Source organism: Vigna umbellata, chromosome 2, assembly GCF_029865625.1.
Source record: "Vigna umbellata cultivar VRB3 chromosome 2, Vumbellata_1.0, whole genome shotgun sequence".
Classification (NCBI taxonomy): Eukaryota; Viridiplantae; Streptophyta; class Magnoliopsida; order Fabales; family Fabaceae; genus Vigna; species Vigna umbellata.
The window spans coordinates 23381095-23401608 of record NC_142166.1 but is presented as its reverse complement, the minus strand read 5'-3'; the positions used below and the strand labels follow the sequence as shown (position 1 = coordinate 23401608).

The 20514-nt window shown below is 32.1% G+C and overlaps 2 protein-coding genes across 6 annotated transcripts; one reads left to right on the top strand and one right to left on the bottom strand.

Annotated features, from left to right (window-relative positions):
• The first annotated feature begins 677 nt into the window (after positions 1 to 677).
• LOC124836534 (filament-like plant protein 3) lies at positions 678 to 4476 on the top strand. Of its 5 annotated transcripts, XM_088106450.1 has the most exons (6): positions 689 to 960; positions 1115 to 1192; positions 1307 to 1507; positions 1806 to 1983; positions 2386 to 3707; positions 4011 to 4476. In XM_088106450.1, the coding sequence occupies exons 3-6, from the start codon at positions 1397 to 1399 to the stop codon at positions 4335 to 4337; spliced, it is 1938 nt and encodes a 645-aa protein (XP_087962576.1). In that variant the 5' UTR covers positions 689 to 960; positions 1115 to 1192; positions 1307 to 1396; the 3' UTR covers positions 4338 to 4476. The 5 variants fall into 5 exon arrangements, with proteins under 5 accessions (XP_087962578.1, XP_087962576.1, XP_087962577.1 ...); XM_088106451.1 differs by lacking the exon at positions 1115 to 1192 and having other exon boundaries at positions 689 to 956; XM_088106448.1 differs by lacking the exon at positions 1115 to 1192 and having other exon boundaries at positions 689 to 956; positions 1247 to 1507.
• Positions 4477 to 7308: 2832 nt separating this feature from the next.
• On the bottom strand, positions 7309 to 12687 carry LOC124836535 (fatty acid amide hydrolase-like). Its single transcript, XM_088106447.1, has 20 exons — positions 12582 to 12687; positions 12172 to 12281; positions 12000 to 12060; positions 11714 to 11901; positions 11163 to 11292; positions 10539 to 10616; positions 10290 to 10437; positions 10044 to 10156; positions 9872 to 9947; positions 9712 to 9783; positions 9577 to 9628; positions 9362 to 9433; positions 9180 to 9260; positions 8846 to 8946; positions 8666 to 8758; positions 8354 to 8422; positions 8200 to 8264; positions 7998 to 8059; positions 7710 to 7805; positions 7309 to 7538 (listed from the first exon to the last, which is right to left on the bottom strand). Exons 1-20 carry the CDS (start codon positions 12679 to 12681, stop codon positions 7458 to 7460), a joined length of 1848 nt encoding a protein of 615 aa, XP_087962573.1. The 5' UTR covers positions 12682 to 12687; the 3' UTR covers positions 7309 to 7457.
• Between the last annotated feature and the right edge of the window lie 7827 nt (positions 12688 to 20514).

Here is a 20514-nt window from a genome sequence, read left to right as displayed (position 1 = left end):
TATTTAAAAATAGATACACACAAATGTTATAACGTATGTGTTTATACTAATAATAATAATTGTAACTTTAATAATAATATTAATGATAATTATTATTATTATATATTATTTTAAATCACGTATATGTTTAAAGATAAAATGATAAAATTTTATTTTTATAAATTAAAATATTTTTTTTAAGTTATGAATCCTACCACATCATTTATTAACTTTAATAAACTTTTATATTATTTATTTTCATTTTTTAAAATCTTTCTCTTCATCTAAATAACATCAATTTCATCTCTGAAATGGACTTTTGGAAATAAAAATAAAGATAAGGTTTTTAAGTAAACTAATGTGTAAATATTTTTGTTTTCAACTAAAATATAATTTGCGTGATATTATACCGTACTTTTAAACCCAACAGAAATTCTAATCCTTAGAATTAGTTGTACCTTTCTGTTGTGCGTGCTAAACAGCGCACAATAGTGACAGTGTAGTACCCGCAATTTGCGTTTCAACAGAGGACCGAAGGAGGAACAGACAGCACAAGAAGTCGCAGAACTAATAACATCAAGAACAAGACAAAAACAAAAGAAAGGCAAAACAATTTTAACGGCTGTAGTGAATCGCAGGAGCAATAAGCGGGAATAAGGCAGCGTTTGTTTACCTTACCCGCACATATATCATCTACAGATGATAAAACCAAACTAAAGCTGTGGACTTTTTCAGACCCCTTTCACACTTCAACACTCTTATCCTATTTCTCTGTCACCACATGGTCCCTCTCCTTTTTCCAATATCTCTTTCCAGATCACAACACAAACTTCCATGAATATATCTTCCATCATTTAGCTTAACTTTCTCTGACATTTCTCTCTTTTTTCCTTCTGTTAATTTCTGTCTTCTTCAATAGGATTCACCACTTGATAGATAGACAGTCCATTCTTATGGCGTGAAATTGGGGATTCATGGTAGGTGTCTAACCCTCACACTCTGAGTTTTGTGTATAAAGGAATATCATAATAGATGGCCAAAGGACAGACTTTAAAGAAACATTTTTTTTGTTTTTGTTTTTGTTTTCCATATTTCAACCTTTGACCTCTGTTCCTTAATGTTAAAACCTAGGTAGATGGGAGTGGAAAGTGAATTCTAAGCAAAGCTCTCTCTCATAACTACTTTCTGTTTTCTTTGCAAGTTACTTCTTAAGGTTGAACACCTGGCTCTCACATTCTTCTTTTTTAATTCTGGGTTTTTCTTGAAGAGCAACTTGCCACCTTTCCCTGCTTCCTCTTATTCATTCCACTCATAGCCTTGGATCCAGTTCTGTTCAGGCTAAAGGGTTTGTTGGGGGCAATGGTGCTCATGTTGTTGTGTGAAGACATAAGAAGGTGTTGCTTTGCCTAAATTGTGAATGGACCGGAGGAGTTGGTTATGGCGCAGGAAGTCATCTGAGAAAAGTCCAGGTGAAACTGAGAGTTCTGGCTCAATGTCATCTCATTCAGAAAGATTCTATGATGATCAGGTAGCTGCACTCTTGTATTTCTTTACATTGTTAACTTCTTTTTTGCATGCTATCATGGTTTAGTTATATTTGTTTCCATTCTTTTCAGTCTTTCTATCTACTATCTGTGGCCTGAGATGATTTGAAGTTTCTGGGCACGCAGAAACTGTTTGTTTTGCAGACTTTACATGAATATAAGTTTTCTAAAGCTTGTAGACCATTGATTCTGCCTCTTTTTAGTTTGCTATTATGATTTTCATATATTTATAAATTGGGGGAAATTCGATGAATGATGTTTTTCTTACCATGATGTATATAGGTAACACCAAATGAATGTTTACCTCCCGAAGTCATGTGTGAGGAGGGTGCACCAAATGATGAAGAAGTTACTGATGTGAAGACTCTAACAGAAAAGTTATCTGCTGCTCTCTTAAACTCTAGTGCCCAAGAAGACTTGGTAAAGCAGCATGCTAAGGTTGCTGAAGAAGCTGTCTCAGGTATCTGTTGTTTGACCATCTTGCATATCAATAACTTCCCCTTTATTTGACAAACAAGTCTATCTAAATGAGAAATGAGCATTTGCAATTGACTTCCTGTTAGTTCAAGTGTTGATCTTAGTTATGGTTTATGAAAATGAATGTCTAAACCTATCCAAATATGATTCAGGGGTAATTCTAAAATGTGCTTCACCTGCTTGTCCATGATTCATTTCTCTTGCCTAGGGAAGCCATGGCTAGCTATATCCTTAAATTCTGATCTTGGGGAATTATTGGAAAGCCGTGTCTATATCATAAACTTCTGCTCTAGGGTGGTTATTAAATTTTTTTAAGAAATTTGTTTTCTGCTCTTTTTTAGTGGAAAAAAACTTATATTAACTACTGACATGGCTTTTGGATTAGGATGGGAGAAGGCTGAAAATGAAGTACTGATTTTAAAACAACAACTTGATGCTGCAAAACAAAAAAATTCAGTTCTTGAAGACCAAATTAGTTATCTTAATGGGGCACTGAAGGAGTGTATGAGGGAGCTTCGACAAGCTAAAGACGAACAAGAGCAAAAGATTCATGAATCTGTATCAAATAACTCTTGTGGCTTGGAATCCAAAAGACCTGATCATGAGTGGGAAGCTGTTGATCCTGCTGCTTCATTTGTTCCCTCTGATCTTCACAGGAGGCTTGAGGATATGGAGAGAGAGAATTCAAGTCTTAAAGTAGAGCTACAATCTCGACTTGAGGAACTAGAGTTCAGGACCATAGAAAGGGATTTGAGTACTCAGGCTGCTGAAACAACAAGCAAGCAACATTTGGCAAGTATAAAGAAGGTGGCTAAGCTAGAAGCTGAGTGCCGGAGACTGAAAGCTGTGACACGCAAACCATTCTGTGCTAATGATCACAGGTCTTTAGCTGCTTCCTCAGTTTATGTAGAGTCATTTACTGATAGCATGTCAGATATTGAAGAGAGGCAACTAGTACTTGAAAGTGATATTCCGAAATTGGGAGGCTGGGATATGAATGAAGCTGAATCAAACCGCTATGGCTCATGCTCATCAGCTGTAACTACAGAACTTGATCAATTTAAAAATGAAAACAGTGCCGGAAAAAATCATACGGTCTTTTCAACTGACATCAATCTGATGGATGATTTCCTTGAAATGGAGAGGCTTGCTGCATTGCCAGATACTGAAAGTGTTAGTAGCTTTCCTGTGGTAAATCCGGCATCTGACCAACTCAGTGTTGTAAAGAAACTAGAAAATGCTGATATGGAAGGTATGGTTCAAAAGAATGTCGCATTGGAAAAGAAACTAGAGAAAATGGAGGCAGAGAAACTTGTGCTAGAGATGGATCTAACTGAGTGCCAAAAGCAGCTTGAAGCATCATTGAGCAGAATAAACGAAGTGGAGTTAGAGGTAGTAGAGCTTCAAACTAAGTTAGCTCTTGCAAACAAATCAAATGAAGAAGCATATGAAAAACTAAAAGCAACTCAGGAAAAGAAAAAGATAGCTGAGTCTAAACTCACAGCTGCACACACCGAAGCAGAAGAATTGGTCTCAAAAATCTGTTCATTAAAAGAAGAGATTGAGAAAGAGCGAGTTCTGTCAGCAAAGAATTTGGCCAAATGTGAGAAGTTAGAGGATGAGCTCTTGCGAATCAAGCATGAAGCTCAACTCCAGCAAAACACTGAGATTCTGTCCGGAGAAGGTGTTAATAGTGAGCTAAAGCAGGTCAGTTTGGTAACACACAATGTGAACTCCACAATTTAAGCCTTCTTCGATGTATTGTATGTTGTTTGAACACACTGGCTAATAATCTCTCTTTCTATGATGAATGTTGTCAAGTGTATAATGCTCAAAGCTAAGATTTAGTTGAATTATTAACATGTGATGCAGGCTAAAATTACAGAAGATCAGTTGGAATTGCATTTGATTACTAGCTAAATACAAGTGATGGTTGTTGTGTAAATATTTTGCATTAACAATGTTGTTCACAAGTCTTTTCTATAAAGAGCTCAGCATCTTTATATGCAGGAGAAGGAACTAGCATTGGCTGCTACTAAATTTGCTGAATGCCGAAAAACCATTGAATCTCTTGGACTGCAGTTGAAGTCCCTTGCAACATTGGAAGACTTTCTACTTGATTCAGAGAGCTCTATGGATTTTGAAGTTACACCAGGTCCTCAAAATGGTGATGAGCAGTTGAAGAACTTACCTAGTAATTTGAGTTTGATCAAAAGAGATTCTGAACCATCAGTTTCTCTAAACCAATTATCATCTATAACCCATGAAAAAACCCATAATGGTTTTGGTAGGTTCAACTCTAGAAGCAAAAGTGTAAGTAAAACAAGAGGTCACTGAAAAATAAGGTGAAGAAAAAACTGAAGTTGTAAATGTGGTCAATACTTATTCAAAGTATATAAATCGAAACTTACTTGTTTACATATAAACAGTACCTTTTTGCAGAATTCAAATTGTTCACATATGTGAATTAGAATTACACAGTGGGCTGTGTTCCTCCATGTCATAATGTGCTAATGCTCCAAATTTTTCGATGCAAAAGTTGATATTTCACGTAATTAGGCGTTCAAGACTTAAATTCAAGAATATTGGCTAAATAAATACAATTCTGTACTAACAAATATATATATTCACTTAGTGATAATTAGACAGTTGTAATGCCACACACTACCTTTTTTTTTTTAGTTTCATCTCAATTATTGCTTGTTTTATATAATTTTAAATAAAATAAAATATTTATCTTTAGTAAATAAACATTTATTTTATTTTATGCTTATTTTTTCTATATTTATTCTCATTAATTATTTTATTAGAGTATAATTCCAGAAGACAAATGAACTCATACTTATTTTAATATTGACGGAAAATAATTGAAATATTTTATTATTAGTAATACTCAACTTTTTAAATTATGGAGGACATATCTCCTTCGTTTCAAAATATCATAATTAAATTTAAATAATTTATAATTTAGGTATTTTTAATTGAGTCCATTTCAAAAAAAGTTCATTGAATATCCAAAATTTTTATATTTTATAATTGAGTCTCTACTATTTGATTTTGTTGCCAAATGAAAGTAAGCATGTTTATTTTTGTTTTGGTCATTATAAAAACAACTTAAATAATTTTTAGTTTTTTTTTTCTGAATTTAAATATTTTCAATTAAATTCTCGATAAATATTTGAGTATGCAAATTGTTATACTTTTTAATTGAATTGGTGTCACTGAAATGACGTGACCATTTAATTTGAGTCAAATATAACATCACAATGAGGTTGTAAAACCTTAATTATTGAACAAAAATCAAATCAATCATGTAGACTCAAAATAATAGTGTTTGATAAGATTTTCTAGGATTTTAGAGAAAATTTTTATATTGTACAAATTCGTGATGTTCTATTTTAGAATGTAATAAAACAATTACGTCTCATAAAAACACTCTATTAATAAATAAAATTATTTTAAACCCTCAACAAAAAGAAGATTTATATTAGCAACTTAATTAAAAACACTCAAATTTATGAGAAACTTAAATTGAGCTATTTATTTTATTTTGTTTTTTGTTTGAATAAATTTTATTAAAAATTAAAAATACTCAACATATAAAAGAATGAAGAGGAAGAAACATACAAAAGTAGAAGTAAGTAGAAGTACAAAATTCTAAGAAATAATTTGAAATTAAAAATATAAATTGATTATTTACCAAATCAATTATAATTAATTAATTCATATTCGAAGTAAAGAAAAAAAATACTAAAAAGCCATTTAAACTAGTTTAGTTATTTGGATTTATGAATTCAAGATGAGCTTGATGAATTCCTGTTCAAAATCATAAGCTTGTTGTTAAATGCCAAACAAACAATAATTTGCAATAGAAAAAAGAAGTGCATTTTAATTGATAAAGATATTTCTACAATCCAAAACATCTTTAACTTTTTATTATTATTAAAATATCTATGTATTCATGTATTACGAGATTTTTCAACTAATCAAATAAAATAGGAATTAGAAGATAATTTTTTCTTATGTTTTTATTTCTTCTCCACAAATATTTATTTTGAAACAGAGAGAAACACTAGAAAGGGTTTGAACAGTATTTCAATTTTTCTTTTCGCAAAAACAACATTTAATAGCTATTGTGAGTATTAGATAAATTGCAGTAGTTGTTAGACTCTTATATCTTTAAGTAACACAAGAACTTTTATAATGGTTCACTCACCTGAGTTACGTCTAGTCTCCCTTAAGATTTCTTAAAGGAGTTTCACTCATCTTTTTCAAATATTAAAAATGAGTACAAACTTTTGGTATACAAGTATTATTAACCACTTCTGATCGTTCTAGTCAACTTGACTAGTCAAAGTTTAAAGACTTCTGGTATCAACGTAGACAATTGTCTAAAACATTTAATTTAACTGAGTTAAAGTATACACGTGTTTTAATCAATGTTTTAATTACAAGTACAAATTCAAATAACTCTTAGAGAGAGGATAAATTCAATATAATGAAATCTGATAACTTGAAAGACTTTTTCTTGTTCTAAGAACTGACTTAGACGATGTAAGCTTTCAGAGAGAATAATAATGTAACGATTCAATGATAGTAAAAATTCCTCTCGATTATCTTATGTGAGTCATCCTTATATAGTTTTCTTTGAGAGATGACGGTTATTTAGAGGGTTGACCTCTTGAAAATATTTGACTTCTAGTATGAAGACTTGTACTTTTATACATCTTGAAAAGAACAACATTACTTTAGTAATGAAAGCTTGTACGACTATGACAGGACATAAAGATTTTAGGAAAACAATCCAATATTGTCTACTTATTTTACAACATCTTTTTGACCCACGTGTAGGGGTTCGAGTCAAGCTTGATGTTGTTATTATCTACACAGATAAAGAGATAAAAAATAAAGAGAAAGGTAGAGTAAGTTCATGCATCATGTAACTAATAAAAAAAACATATTTAAAGTATTATACATAAATATAAAGTTGCTTATAAGATCCACAAAATCAAATTAAATATTCATTTAATAACCTTGAGGTGAACTTTCATATAAAGTATTTAAAATATATATAACATAAGACTTACAAAAATAAAATAATCTATCTATTTAAACATATTTATATCGTGAATACCTAATAAAAGGACTAAGAGACAATTTTTTTAAAACAAAAACAAAAGTCCAAAATAATATTATTAATTTTTAATGAAGTGTCATTCTCAATAATTGTTTTTTTAGAATTTCCATACAAAAATAGGAAAAAGAAAAAAAAAAACTTGTGGGTAAATATTGGGCAGTAAAACTAATATCTAAGACAAAGGATTATATAACACATGCAGAAAGTGACACCTGAAACCAATGGCATCAAATTTTATAGTAATTATAATACATGAAATTCAACAACAGAAAGACAGGAAAAGAAAATTGGTGAGACAAACTATACTATTTAGCTTCAAACTACATGCCATTGCTATCATTCTTCTTTCGCAGCAGATCATAGTAAACCTTCGGCTTTTTGTACTCTGACATGCATATAGCCTGATTCAACACAGTAACATATTTTTTCAATACCAACCAAACCAATAGTTATTAACTTTGAATGTCTGGTTTCATTTTCTTAAAGTTCATTTCAATTTTCTTAAATTTCAAATTATATAAAAATACTGTAAATAATTAAAAAAAAATATTGTTTAGAGAAAGGAATTTTACCTGCACTGCAAATGCCAAATGAATGAGTGTGGCTTCAGACCAAGGCCTTCCAATAAACTGGAGTCCAATAGGCAAACCTAATCTGTCAAATCCAACCTGTGAAATGCCAAACACACAATTTCTTTATAAACTAATTAATAAAATTTTCATTTTTTTAGAAAGATTATTTTTAGTTTACGTATTAATAATTTTAGTTCATGGAGATATTTCTTTTATTTTTTTAAAAAATGTTGTGAATAAGTTTATCCAAGATACCAAGAAACTAAGTAAAAGTGAGTATAATCCTACCGGAACAGTGACAGCAGGAAGTCCCAGAAAATTTCCTGCTATGGAATAACGAACAAGTGCAGCTGAAAATTATGGGAAAAAAAAGTTCAGATTTTGCAAGGAAAGTTTTGGTGCTTCATATACATAATGCTACCAATAACTTCAACATAACATGCAGAGCTTGGTGTCATTGTTAATCAGATGAATTTCATGTATGATGTACCTCCATTCACGTAGTCAAGTTCACCTGTCTGAATAGCATCATCTTGAATTGGATATGCAGTCACACTGTTACAGATAAATGGTATAAACGTGTTACCAAAATGCAAAACACAAAGAAACCATCATTCTTTGATGTTTGAGGAAACAGGACAAACCCAGTTGTTGGTGAGACAATGACATCTGCCTCGGCAAATATTTTCTTGTGAAATTGAAGTTGGCGATTCCTGTTCATATTTTTCTCATTAAAAGAAAAAAAAATGTTGTAGGAAGAAAATTCCTAATATGACCAAATTCACTTCTATCTACTATCAGTTAAATTTGATTGGAAGTAATAAAACCGCAAATGAACCTCATCAAAAAGGAAGTTCTAATAAATTTTAATTTTTTGTTAACAGTGAAGAGTGTGTTCAAAAAACTGTAATTTTATTAATTAGCATAATTTATTGGCTTAATTTTTCATATCTTACCTCATTTTCTGAGCTTTAAGATATTCCATGCCGCTGAAAGCACCATAGATGCTTTGTGCTACTCTTACATCCCATCCTAATTCTCCAAAATTCCTTTGGTAGTAATTTGGAGATATCAGCAACAATACTTCTCAAGCTAGAGGATAATGAGGAAGGTAAAAAGTTTATAAGATTGCATACTTTTCTTTAAATGAATCAAGTGCAGTGGAAGACTCAGATCCGATTGTTATATAGTGAGCCAGGCGCATTGCTTCTATCTCTGGTATGGTCACGTCTATGATCTTGCATGTTTGAGACAGAAAGTTAGCATGTTAGCAAGTGATGACTGTGATGTGCTGTTTCTCAATTATGAGTTCAGTAACAGTATTACAAGTGCTTTAAGAATTTTCTTCCTTAAAAAGATAGCTTCTTCCAAATTCACATCAAATAAGATACGGTTTTGTTTATGTGGGGAAAGCAGAAACCATGCTAATATATCAGTGGTCACCGTTAGCATTTTTATATTTTTCAGTACCTTCCAATTGTAATGATCCTGAAGCTTGAGCAAAGTTTTGGAGCAGCATATTCTGACTTCATTGCTGCAATCATCAAACCACTAATTGAAGGAAGTAGTGGTTAAACAACCTGATGTTAACCTATTTCTAAAATTTTTATAATCATAACGCAGATATTTGTAGCTGCCAACAGGACTCTAACCTTGCCGTATTTTGCTAATTTGATGTCAGATATGCCTTTTGTCAAACTCAGTCGTGGAAGATTTATGCTGGTCTGAAGATTAAATAATAAGAAATTCAAAGATATTAGAAATTTAGAACTTGAAAGTGCATATCTAATCAGAATCATATGTGATATTATAAACATGGACAGAGTAATCGATGGTAAAAAATCATTAATTTGAGAAACGATCTTACCAATACACTGAAAATCTTCTGATATGGAATTTCACCACTGATAGCTGCATAACTATAAACAATGAAACAGTAGATGTTGAAAAATCAATCTTAAAATTTCCTTGTAGAAAGAATATCATAGAAAGGAGTACTAACACAATCAATGCATCCTCAACTGTGCCTGCTAGTATTCCAACCATTCCAACTGTCCAATTTAGGGGAAGAACTCTGAATATAGCAGAAGATCATTCTCCTAAGTTATTACATTATAATCCTTAAAGTATTTAATGATGATAAAACAAATATGAATACCTACCCATCATGTGGTATACGTGCAAAAGTTGGTTTTAGACCAACAACACCGCAAAGAGATGCTGGCATCCTTACAGATCCTGAACATATAAATGAGCAAAGCAAACATCACAAGTAATAAGAAATAATGAATGCTGATTTCTCTGGTCTTTGATGTACAGATATAAATCAAATACCTCCCCCATCAACACCAAGGGAAACAGGACACAGTCCAGCAGACACCAGAGAAGCAGATCCACTAGAAGAACCCCCTGCAATCTTACTGGTATCATAGGGGTTTCTAGCAGGCCTACAAAGTAATAAGCAAACATGCTCTTATCACCAACTAGTTCTATGAACATTCCTTGATACTGAATTCACAAGACAAGTCCACCAAAGATGTCACATAATGTGAATATTAGTATAACACAAGGTGATCTTACCCATAATGTGGATTTATCCCACTGGTTCCAGACCCAAGCTCATGCATATTGCTTTTCCCAACAAGTATGGCGCCACATAACCTTAAACGCTTAACGCAGCAAGCATCATCGTTACACGGCCTTTCTTTGTGCAGCCACGTTGTACCTCCTTGAGAACAACATTTTCAGAGGCTCAAGTGAATCATGAAATCAGCACATAATCATTTGAATAGAAGATTCCTTAGGGAAAACAATAACACGTTACACTACCTGTTGTTGGATATGGCAAACAGTCTATCTCATCCTTGATAGCAACAGGAACTCCGTCTAACACTGAAATTGGTTCCCCTGCATAAATATTATTACATCAAATATCTGAACATTGTTGAGTACACATAATATATGAACACAAATGAGGCTGAATCCTAAATAAGAACGTCTGCAAATATGACAATGTAATTTCTGGGCTACTTCAAAAGTTAAAATATTAGTTTATAAATGCTAACACTAGGTTCTTTTAACACAGTCTTCATTATTGATTGAAAATTAGTGAAAACCACATAATTGTGTTGGTCCTACTTCTTATATAATGAGATTTACTTCTGATTTCATAGTTCCTAATAAATTTTTACTACGAACAAAAAGTGTACTAGGAGTGTCTTAGAAAAAGTGTTTTTAGCACTCCTAGAATATAATTCATTAGACTTGTACGGTTGGCAAATGACCACATATGTTAGTTGAAGGTGGAGTCAGGGAAAGGTAAGTGGCATACATCTTATCTTTGGATGCAGAAAGCACATGTAGCCATAATTATATGTTTCAATAACAACAACCCCATAGGAAGGGATCACTTAAATGTTGAATTGAAATGACATTTGACTTGCTCTCAAGTACCTCTTCGATATCGATGAGTTGATTCAGCAGCTTGTCTAAGAATATCATCAACACTATAGTGAATAAAGAATCCCATCTGGAGAGAGGGTTTTGTGGATTCATCAATAGCCGCAATAAACCGTTCAGCAACCTGCAAAATATTAAAGTAGAAAGAGAGTCAATGAATATAGTAGTACATCAAAATTCTGAAGTCAGAACGAACTAGAAATGTGAAGGACTTGTGGATGCAGATTACTCATTGTACAATAATACTACTATCTTTCAGGTTCTTAATCTAAATTTTGAGCTGTCAAAGCTTCTGAGTTTTTTTTCTCTTCATCACTTTTAGTTCTTATAATCAAGTAACAATGACTTTGACAACCTAATGATATTATGTCCTCCATTAGCATTGTTGCTTGATAGTAAATAACAGAAAGTGACAGCAGAAAAAATTCAGGAACTTTAACCTGTAAAAATTTAAATTTAAATTAGAAACTAAAAGCAGAAATTGTAAAAATGTAAAGACAGAAAGAGAGAACAAAACATAAGTATATCAATATAGATGAAAATACCAAGCTTGGTGTTATGTCCCCTGAGCGGTAAGCTTTGGCATAATCCATTATTGTCCAGCGGGAGAACGAAGAATTTGTTCCATCAAGTGTTTCCTGTGAAGATGTTGGCAAACAATCTAGTGCAAGATGAACTTTCTCCGGTGGAGGCAAAGAAGAGTCTAAGCATTTGACTTCTCTTTCTTTTATGTCTGCAAGAATAAGCAGAAACGGTGACCCACATTCTCTTAAGGCAACCTAAGGCCAAATTTTTGCAATCAAATATGCTCATGTCCACAATCTCTCAAACCTTCAAAATCATGCAAGGGAACAAAGAGAGGTGGTTCTTGGAACTCTGCATTTGTGATAAGCTGTGAAAATGGAATAAAACAAAAAGCACTTGCTTAAAGATGTTATTTAGAATTCAATCTTTACTGGAACAGAAGTTCATGAAATGGAATACAAATGTTCATGGAGCATACCCGGTGAATAAGATTGTTTCCCTTCAATATGAGCAGTAGGAAGGTTCCAAGTATTGGACACTCCAATAGATGAGTGAAAATCTTGACCAAAAGTCCAGTCATGCGGGGAGCTGCGATGGCAAAGATCATTAGTAGTATTTTTGTGGGTGTGCATGGATATCATCCATCACTATCAATACTCTTACAAGCTAACATTTTGGTTCAAATATCAAATCAAAAGCCATTAGTGTTAAAACTTAAAACACCAGCAGATGCAGAGCCTTTCTGAACCTGATAGAGTGGAACATACTAGGGAGTAGTCAATGTTATAACTGTCACAAGAACTCAATGAAAATCCATACTAGAAGAAGAAAAAGTAAAGATACCATGATGCTAGGATAGAAAGAAAAAAAAGACAGTGCATGATAAACCTTTGACATTAGCTTGCAGGTAGAATTCTCTGCTATGGGAGCCTAAATCCACATCCTTCACGGGCGTGTAAACCACACCCTCACGTTTCAAGAAATCCATTAGCCCCTGAAGGAGTGTTGGAGAAAAATGTCAGAAGGGTAGATAACTAGTTATAGGAAAATTTGGCGGAGATTACTAGAGGAATGAGGTAGAAATTCGATGTGCTTTTATAACTGTCATGTTGATGGATAGAATCTGGTATGAAAACTAGTAGACAAAGTGGTTTGCGTGAAAATAATTTACACTGATAAAGTTAAAACAAAACCTCACAGCAGTTTTGGTGTCTCTTTGGTGTGAAAAAAGCTCAACTACTTTTGCATGAACAAAACTTCGTAAATTTTCAACCCCAACAATAGGAATACAAATATAACCCTTTTCTTTTTCTTACCCACACTTCACAAAGTCAAACTGACTGTCACTGCCAGAATGTTTATTGATTAATTACATTGCTTTGGTATACATTGTCCTTACCTCTTTTCACGAACTTCATCTTTTCACTGTTTGTATATGTATCATTTTAGTCTACATCTTAATATTCAATATCCTAAATTATACTCTTTCTTTCTTATTTTATTTTTAAGGTTCATCCTAATCATCACTTCAAAGAATTCATTTTAATATTTTAATTGTTAAATTTGATTAGTATAGTACTTCGAAGATTCTGATGAACTTGTAATTATAAAACACAGTTGATGTTTGAACCAGAAATAGTTAAAAACATTCAAATGAATAATTAAAATCTTATATCAAACTCTTGTGCCAGTATTTGCTAGACACATTTCCTTGCCATCTTTACTATGTTTAAGATTGTTTCTTATTTTACTTTTCGTACTTTTCTTATTAGTGAACATACTAAGAAGTCTTATCAGTCAAAAAGTAGGTTAAAATTATGTAAATAGAACGATCTTTATTACACTAAATTAGTCCAAATTTAAAAGATAAAGAACTAAATAAGGTTTAACTTGCCCTGTATAAAAATGCTCATCATGTAAGATTATAGTGTATAACTACTTACTCTAAAAAACATGTTCAAAGCAAGTTCTTTCCCTGAAAGTGAGTTGAAATTGTCTCTACAGAAAGCCAAACATATCATCAATAGAATAACATATAAAGAAATATTAATTAGTTGATTGGTGAAATGAGCAAGAAAAGAAACTTTCAAAGACACAAATAAGCCAACTTTTGGATGCTAAGGTAAGAGATGGCAATAAATTGGACTTACAGGAGGAATTAATGAGCATCTGCTTCAACTTGTTTTAACGAATTTAAAGCACAGTAGCATGGTAGTATTAGTGAGATCTAGAAAACGTATGTATTGTGTCAAAGTCAAGTAATAATTTTTCTTACCATATTGTTGCAGTACTTATTTTGGTTCTAGGGACTCGGTAGAGTGTGCAGGTTGAAAATGTTGCTAATTTGATGGAGGCCTGCTTCATCTGCCACTCCATTCTGTGTGACTACGAGGTTCCTTGTGATTCCACCACCACCATTTTTTGTTTTATTTTATTATTTTATGTCCTAGGGAGCACCACCAAAGTTAATGCAATTTACTATATGAGTTGTTTCTACATTTATAGTGGTCCACTGCATCACATGAGCCTGTCCATTACTTTTCTTCTTCCTGCAAAAATTGTGAAACCAAATAGCTTTGGTTGTTTAAGAGAAAAATATGAGTACAAGAGCACATGAGATTAAAACAACTTTAGTGATGGGGACATATCAAGTTTCCGTAAGGGAGAGTAGTTGCTGCAACTTAAAGAGTATTATGAAGATGGTGATGATGCAATGCAATTACTACTGGGAGCTCATAATATGCTGAATAAGACAACGAATGCAATTGTTCATGGAAGTGTCTTTGGGTTGGGTCTACCACCCAAGCGTCAACCAAATATTCAGATACTAAAGTATCATCGTCATATACTCTCACCAACTACGATTAAAATAAAAAATCTCCGTATATTTATACAAACTAACATACAAATTATTTTATTGCTTTTGTTCTTTAAAGGTCTTCCATTAAATGTTGTTTTATAAACTCAAGTGTTTAACAATTACTGCAGACGGTCTTACCCATTGCAAAGAAAATTAAACATTGATTTGCAAAAAATTTAAAACTATATTCAACCCCCCTTCCCTCGCCCTTTCTAGAGTTCTTCTATTTCAAAATTGTCACAATGTAGTACATCAAACAATAGTTAAGACATATTATTTAGTGAAGTAAGAGATAATCTTCTAAACTTAGCAAGAGAACAAATTTGACAATTGGAAGTGAAAAACCATATAGAATATCAAAATGAATGTCATTACTCAAAAGTAGGACTTTATTTGGAACATAACCAAGTCTTAAATGTCAAATACATGCATTCTTACAAGAATAAGTATTTCGAAACACACTATTTTACTAGTTTAATAGGAAACAAAATTACAATTATTTTGTGAAAAAAAAAACAAATGATACAACACCTGCAATCCTCTAATAAGATTACCACTTATAATATTCTTAGAGTGAAACATCTCTTGGATAAAAAAATTAGTATTAACACCTTAGTCAATGGTTCATCTACCTTAAACAAAATATTGATATAAATAAGGAAAAAATTAAGTCATTGAAAAATTGACTAGCATATAAAGTAAACATAATCATAATATTAAGATGAGTCGACCATGAGTTTCTATCCATAACATTCATGAGAAAAAATAAAAGTTAAGATCTCTTTATTTTAATAACTTTTATAGGTGATAATTATATATAACAAAACATACCAACAAGTTCGGTAAAAAAAATATAATAACTAATGATATATAATACCTATAAAATTTAATTTTAATAAATTTTAACAATAACATAATTTATAACCTTTTTCATCTTATTCTATTATCATAATACATATTATCATGGAAAATATTATATACGAATCTAACTATATATTTTCTACATGGACTAAATTGAATTGTGAAACTTTTTTTTTTGTGTAAAAATAATACATTTTGAAAATATAATGAAAATTTTTAATTTAAGATACATATTCAAACTTCTTATTCTTTTCTTATATTGTGAAAAGGAAACAAGTTGTTCACATTGTAAAGTGATAGCCTTCATCTAGTTGCTCCTTGCCTGGATGATGAAGTGTCTTAGGTTGGATGATGAAGTGTCTTGGATTGGTAGAAGCATGAAGATAGAGAGAGAACATGGGTGGTGGTTCGGTGTTAAGAAGTTTTTCTAGAGAGAGAGGTAAGGACAACTCCTAAGAGATGAAGGAAACTAGAAAAAGAAAACTAACCTAGGGTGACTTCAAGACAAGTAAGATGCACAAATTTGACAACATTTCATTACTAAACTCAAAGTGATTTTTACAAATATGTAGTAATTAAGGAATAAAGTGGGTTTGATATTTGAGTGTTATTGTTTGGTAATTGGTGTTTAATATTTAGGTGTTTCTTAGAATTATAATTGTTATGTTAATTATTTAATTTTATTATTGATAAAGTGCAACACATTATTGGTATGTTATTAAATTTTTTATTTGTGTGTGGGTGATATTACTAATGTGATGTGTTGGTCTGTTGGTAGGAATGTTGTTTAGGATGGAATGGATGTGGGCTCAATGCTTAGGAAAAAGATTTTATGAGAACCTTATATTTTAATTATATTTTTGGCCTAGGCGTAAAAGGATATTCTTACCTTTATTAAATGATGAAGAAATTAAGTTAGGGGTGTAGAAAGTAAAAGAAAGAAAATAAAATCTGGAAAAAAATAAAAGAGTTACGTAGATTTTGCAAAGATTTAGTAGTTGTTGATATTTTAAAAAGTAGTTGAGAGAAAATTAGAAAGGAAATCTCGATGATTTTTAGAGATTAAGAGAGAGATCTTATTTTTAACCAAAAAGATAGAGATAGAGTAAAAAAGAGATAAAAAGAAGAAGAGGAAAAGGGTTTGGATATCGTTACTCAAGAGCTAAAAATGAAAAAGAGAGAGATAGGGAGAAACACATACTGATGAAGCCCTGGAAATCAATGTTTTTGGTGGAACATCTGAGGATGATACTGATGATGTGCAAGACCAAACAAAAGAGGAGTTTATTGAAATCTCAGACTCAGAATAGGAATTAGAGTCTAGATTAAGCTCTATTTTGTTTTTTATGGGATAATTGTAAATTTGGCCATAAGGCCTTTATCTTCTAAACTATGATACCTTATTCTGTTTTGATCTTTATTTTGGTTGTATGACATATTGCTTTTAATTTCATATCCAGTGCTTATGAATGTTTGGATGATTGGATGAAATCTTATTGTGAATGATTGATTTATAATGAATTGTATGAATGCAATTTGATATATTTAACTGTCATATTCTTCATTGCACATTCATACTCATTTGACATTACAATTGCATCACAACTATTGATTATTACTGGACTAACACTCAACATTGTTGAGAAAGTTGTGCTATGCAGGTTTAACATTGATCTTGAAAGGTTTAATGATCATATATGTGTATTTGAACATGTTGAGATTGTTGATAGGAGAAGCATTGGTTTAGCTGAACCCACAATCTCAATAATATTTGAGTTTTTGATGATGACAAAGCATAATTAATAACACATGTGTATTTTGTGTTACATGTTCTATGCTTACATGTGATATGCGTATCTGAGAACATGATTATGTTGTTATTGTGTTGTTCATTGCATTTCACTGTGTTATATATGTGATTTTATACATGAATGCATGACACATGTTTTTGGATGAGAAAAACTTCAAGCACTAATGTTGAATTTAAATTGTGTGGCAAAACAACATATTTAAGTCGATTACATTATGGGTTGAATCGATTAAAACTCGTGTCTTTGCACAAACCTTTTTCAAAGTGTGTTGTGAGATTTTTCAAAGAGAAACGTTTTCAAAACTTTGTTTAACATTGTTACATAATCGATTGCATGCGACATGTATTCGATTAAGTCTGTTACTGTTTTAAAATATGTTAATGCTTGATATAACTGTCACAACAGCTATATTTTTAAATGTGTTGACCAAGCATTAAATATTATTTGATTGCATTAATTGTGAATTCAATTAATTGCTTTGACTGCTACTAACTGTTATAACTGAATTGGTGTATTCAACTGCATTAGTAGCAAAGTCGATTATATTGCGTCTGATACGAGTTTATCTATAAATTGACGCGAATTTGATTTTTGTAAGAACTTTTGTGATTCTAAGATTTTCATATTCTTTTGCAGAAAGTTTGATTCTTATAGAAAGAGAAAAAGCTCTAATAAACTAGTTTGACCGTGGTGATCAAATACTTGGAATTTCTTGAAGAGCAAGATTGTTGAGTTTCAAAGTCTGATCTATCTGTATATTTGGGTGTCTACTGCAAGATCAGGTTCTACAATCTGCTGAAGATTGGGTTGAATTCCCTGTTGTGGTTACAGGAAGAAGGTCGTGCTGCGTTCTTGACTTTGAGGGTGCCTCAAAGGGGTTAGACTGTAGGAGAGAGGATTCTTGCTGCTAGTCTCTTTATGTACATCCTATATTTTGATTAGAGGGTTAGAGAGGTGTTTTATATTTTTTACGTGAGATCTCTATAAAAACCTTGTTGTAAAAACCTTGATCATTATAGTGCATTGGCTTCCTATGGTTGGAAGGACACTAGATGTAGGCTTGGCCGAACCAGTATAAAAACTTAGCGTTTGATCTTTCTTATCCCTACTCTTTTACATTCAATCGATTATACTTTATACTCATTCGATTAAATTTCCGTTGCACTGAAAATCTTTTAACTTGCGTTTCAAGAAAAGTATAAAGACATCTCTTTTGGTGAAATTTTTTTTGAAATTTTTAAATTTTATACTTCACCAATTCACCTTGCCCCCCCTTCTTAGTGTGAGAAATTGAGTCATTCTGTTTTAACAATTGGCACCAGAGCTGGTTTTCATAAAATATTTGAAAAGCTAGTCGATTACTATTTTCATTAAATCAACTAATACTGAAAAATGGCTTTCAATTCTCAGACCTTTGGTGAAGGTGCTTCGACAAATAGACCTCCACTATTTGCTGGAGAAAAATATGCTTTTTGGAAAATAAAGATGCAAATCTTTCTTGAATCGATGGATAAAGGAGTTTGGGATGCAATTCTAAACGGTCCATATGAGCCCACTCATGTTTTAAATGGCAAATTGTTTTGAAAATTTTTCAGAGTGGACTCAAGATGAAAACCGTGGAGCTTAGTATGATGTTAAGGCTAGAAATGTTATTGCTTCTACACTAACCATGGATGAATTTTTCAGAATTTCCCAATGTAAAACTGCTAAGTAAATGTGGGAGGTTCTTGAAGTCACACATGAAGGAACGAATGAAGTGAAAAGAGCCAGAAAGAATTCTCTCATACAGATGTATGAGCTGTTCAGAATGAAAGCGAGAGGGACTATCTATGAACTACAGAAATGATTCACACACAAAGTGAATAATCTCATGGCTCTCGGGAAAGTGTTTGATAAAGAAGAAATCAACATAAAGATCCTGAAAAGCCTCAACAGAAGCTGGCAGCCGAAAGTCACTGTAATATCTGAATCAAGAGACTTGACCACCTTATTTGGAAAAATCAGAGAACATGAATCGGAGCTTGGAAGGCTAAAGGAGGAAGAAGAAATTGAAGAAAAGAAATCAATTGCTCTAAAGGCCACAAGCAAGAAAGCTACAAAGAATCTTGAACCTGAAGTTGAATTAGATGCAGAAGTACCAGAAAAAGAAATTATGAATATGATGGTGAGAAAATTTAACAAATTCATGAAAAATAAAAGTTCTACAACTAACAATGTAGGCTTTTCAAGAGGAGGAAAGAAGAGCTCAAAAAGCAACGCTATACAATGTTATGAATGTGGAAAGGATGGTCATATCAAGCCTAACTGTCCAAACTTGAAGAACAAGTAGAAAGAATTCACCAAGTATCCTCAAGACAAGAACAAGAAGCAAAGGAAAGCATATATTTCCTGGGAAAACAGTGATGAAGACTCTTCAAGTGATGATGATTGTAGCGTTTAAAATGAGTCAAATTGATGTTTCATGACAGGCTCTCCACACTTTGATAATGACAATGATAGTGAATTTGAGAATGAACCAATAGAGGTCAAGTACTACATGCTGTTGGATGAATTTCAGGAGATACATGTAGAAGCCATGTGACTCCAGTATAAAGTGAATCGATTATCCTCTAAGAGAAGAGACTATGAATACAAAATTGATAATCTAGTAGTGGATAACGAAAAGCTTGAAAAAGATCTTTAAAATGCTTTGAAATCTGCGAAGACAGTCAAGACCGAGATAAAAATTGTTGAGAAAGAATGTGATAATTGTCCAGTACACCTTGAGAAAATTGATTATTTAACCAACAAATTGGTAAATTTACACAAGACAAAGAAAATTTTGATGTTGTGTTAAGATCATGTGGAAGAGCTATCTACAGACAAGATATTGGTTATAAGGCTAAAAGTAATAGAATAAACTCAAGGAAATTTATTGATCTGAGTAAACCTACTACTAATGCATGCTTTTACTGCAACACACTTGGTCACAATGTTAGAAACTACTATTTCATAAATGTTGGTGTTCCAAAGGGAAAATACAAATGGGTTCCCAAGGAACAACCTCTTGCTACTAACAAGACAGGACCCAAGTTCAAATGGGTACCAGTGTCAAAACCTTTTAATTGTTTTGCAGGAAAGGAGCAGTAACTGCTAAAGCAGTATTCAACTCAAGGATGAACTATCATGATGAAATAAAAAAATTCTTGAGTCACTGATTGTGGTAACTGTAACAAAACTCTTTCATGCATCATAAGCATTTGTACGATTGATTGTTATATGCATGTTTGTTGTGTGCTGTTTGATTGAT

Bases quoted from the DNA above. Each gene is read 5' to 3' on its own strand.
- LOC124836534 (XM_088106451.1), top strand. From the start codon at position 1,397: ATGGACCGGAGGAGTTGGTTATGGCGCAGGAAGTCATCTGAGAAAAGT. The intron at 1,508-1,805 runs GTAGCTGCACTC...TGATGTATATAG, and splicing joins AAAGATTCTATGATGATCAG to GTAACACCAAATGAATGTTT. The intron at 3,708-4,010 runs GTCAGTTTGGTA...CTTTATATGCAG, and splicing joins TTAATAGTGAGCTAAAGCAG to GAGAAGGAACTAGCATTGGC.
- LOC124836535 (XM_088106447.1), bottom strand. From the start codon at position 12,681: ATGGATTTCTTGAAACGTGAGGGTGTGGTTTACACGCCCGTGAAGGAT. The intron at 9,948-10,043 runs GTATTTGATTTA...TTATATGTTCAG, and splicing joins CCTTGGTGTTGATGGGGGAG to GATCTGTAAGGATGCCAGCA. The intron at 9,784-9,871 runs GTAGGTATTCAT...TGCTATATTCAG, and splicing joins GCACGTATACCACATGATGG to AGTTCTTCCCCTAAATTGGA.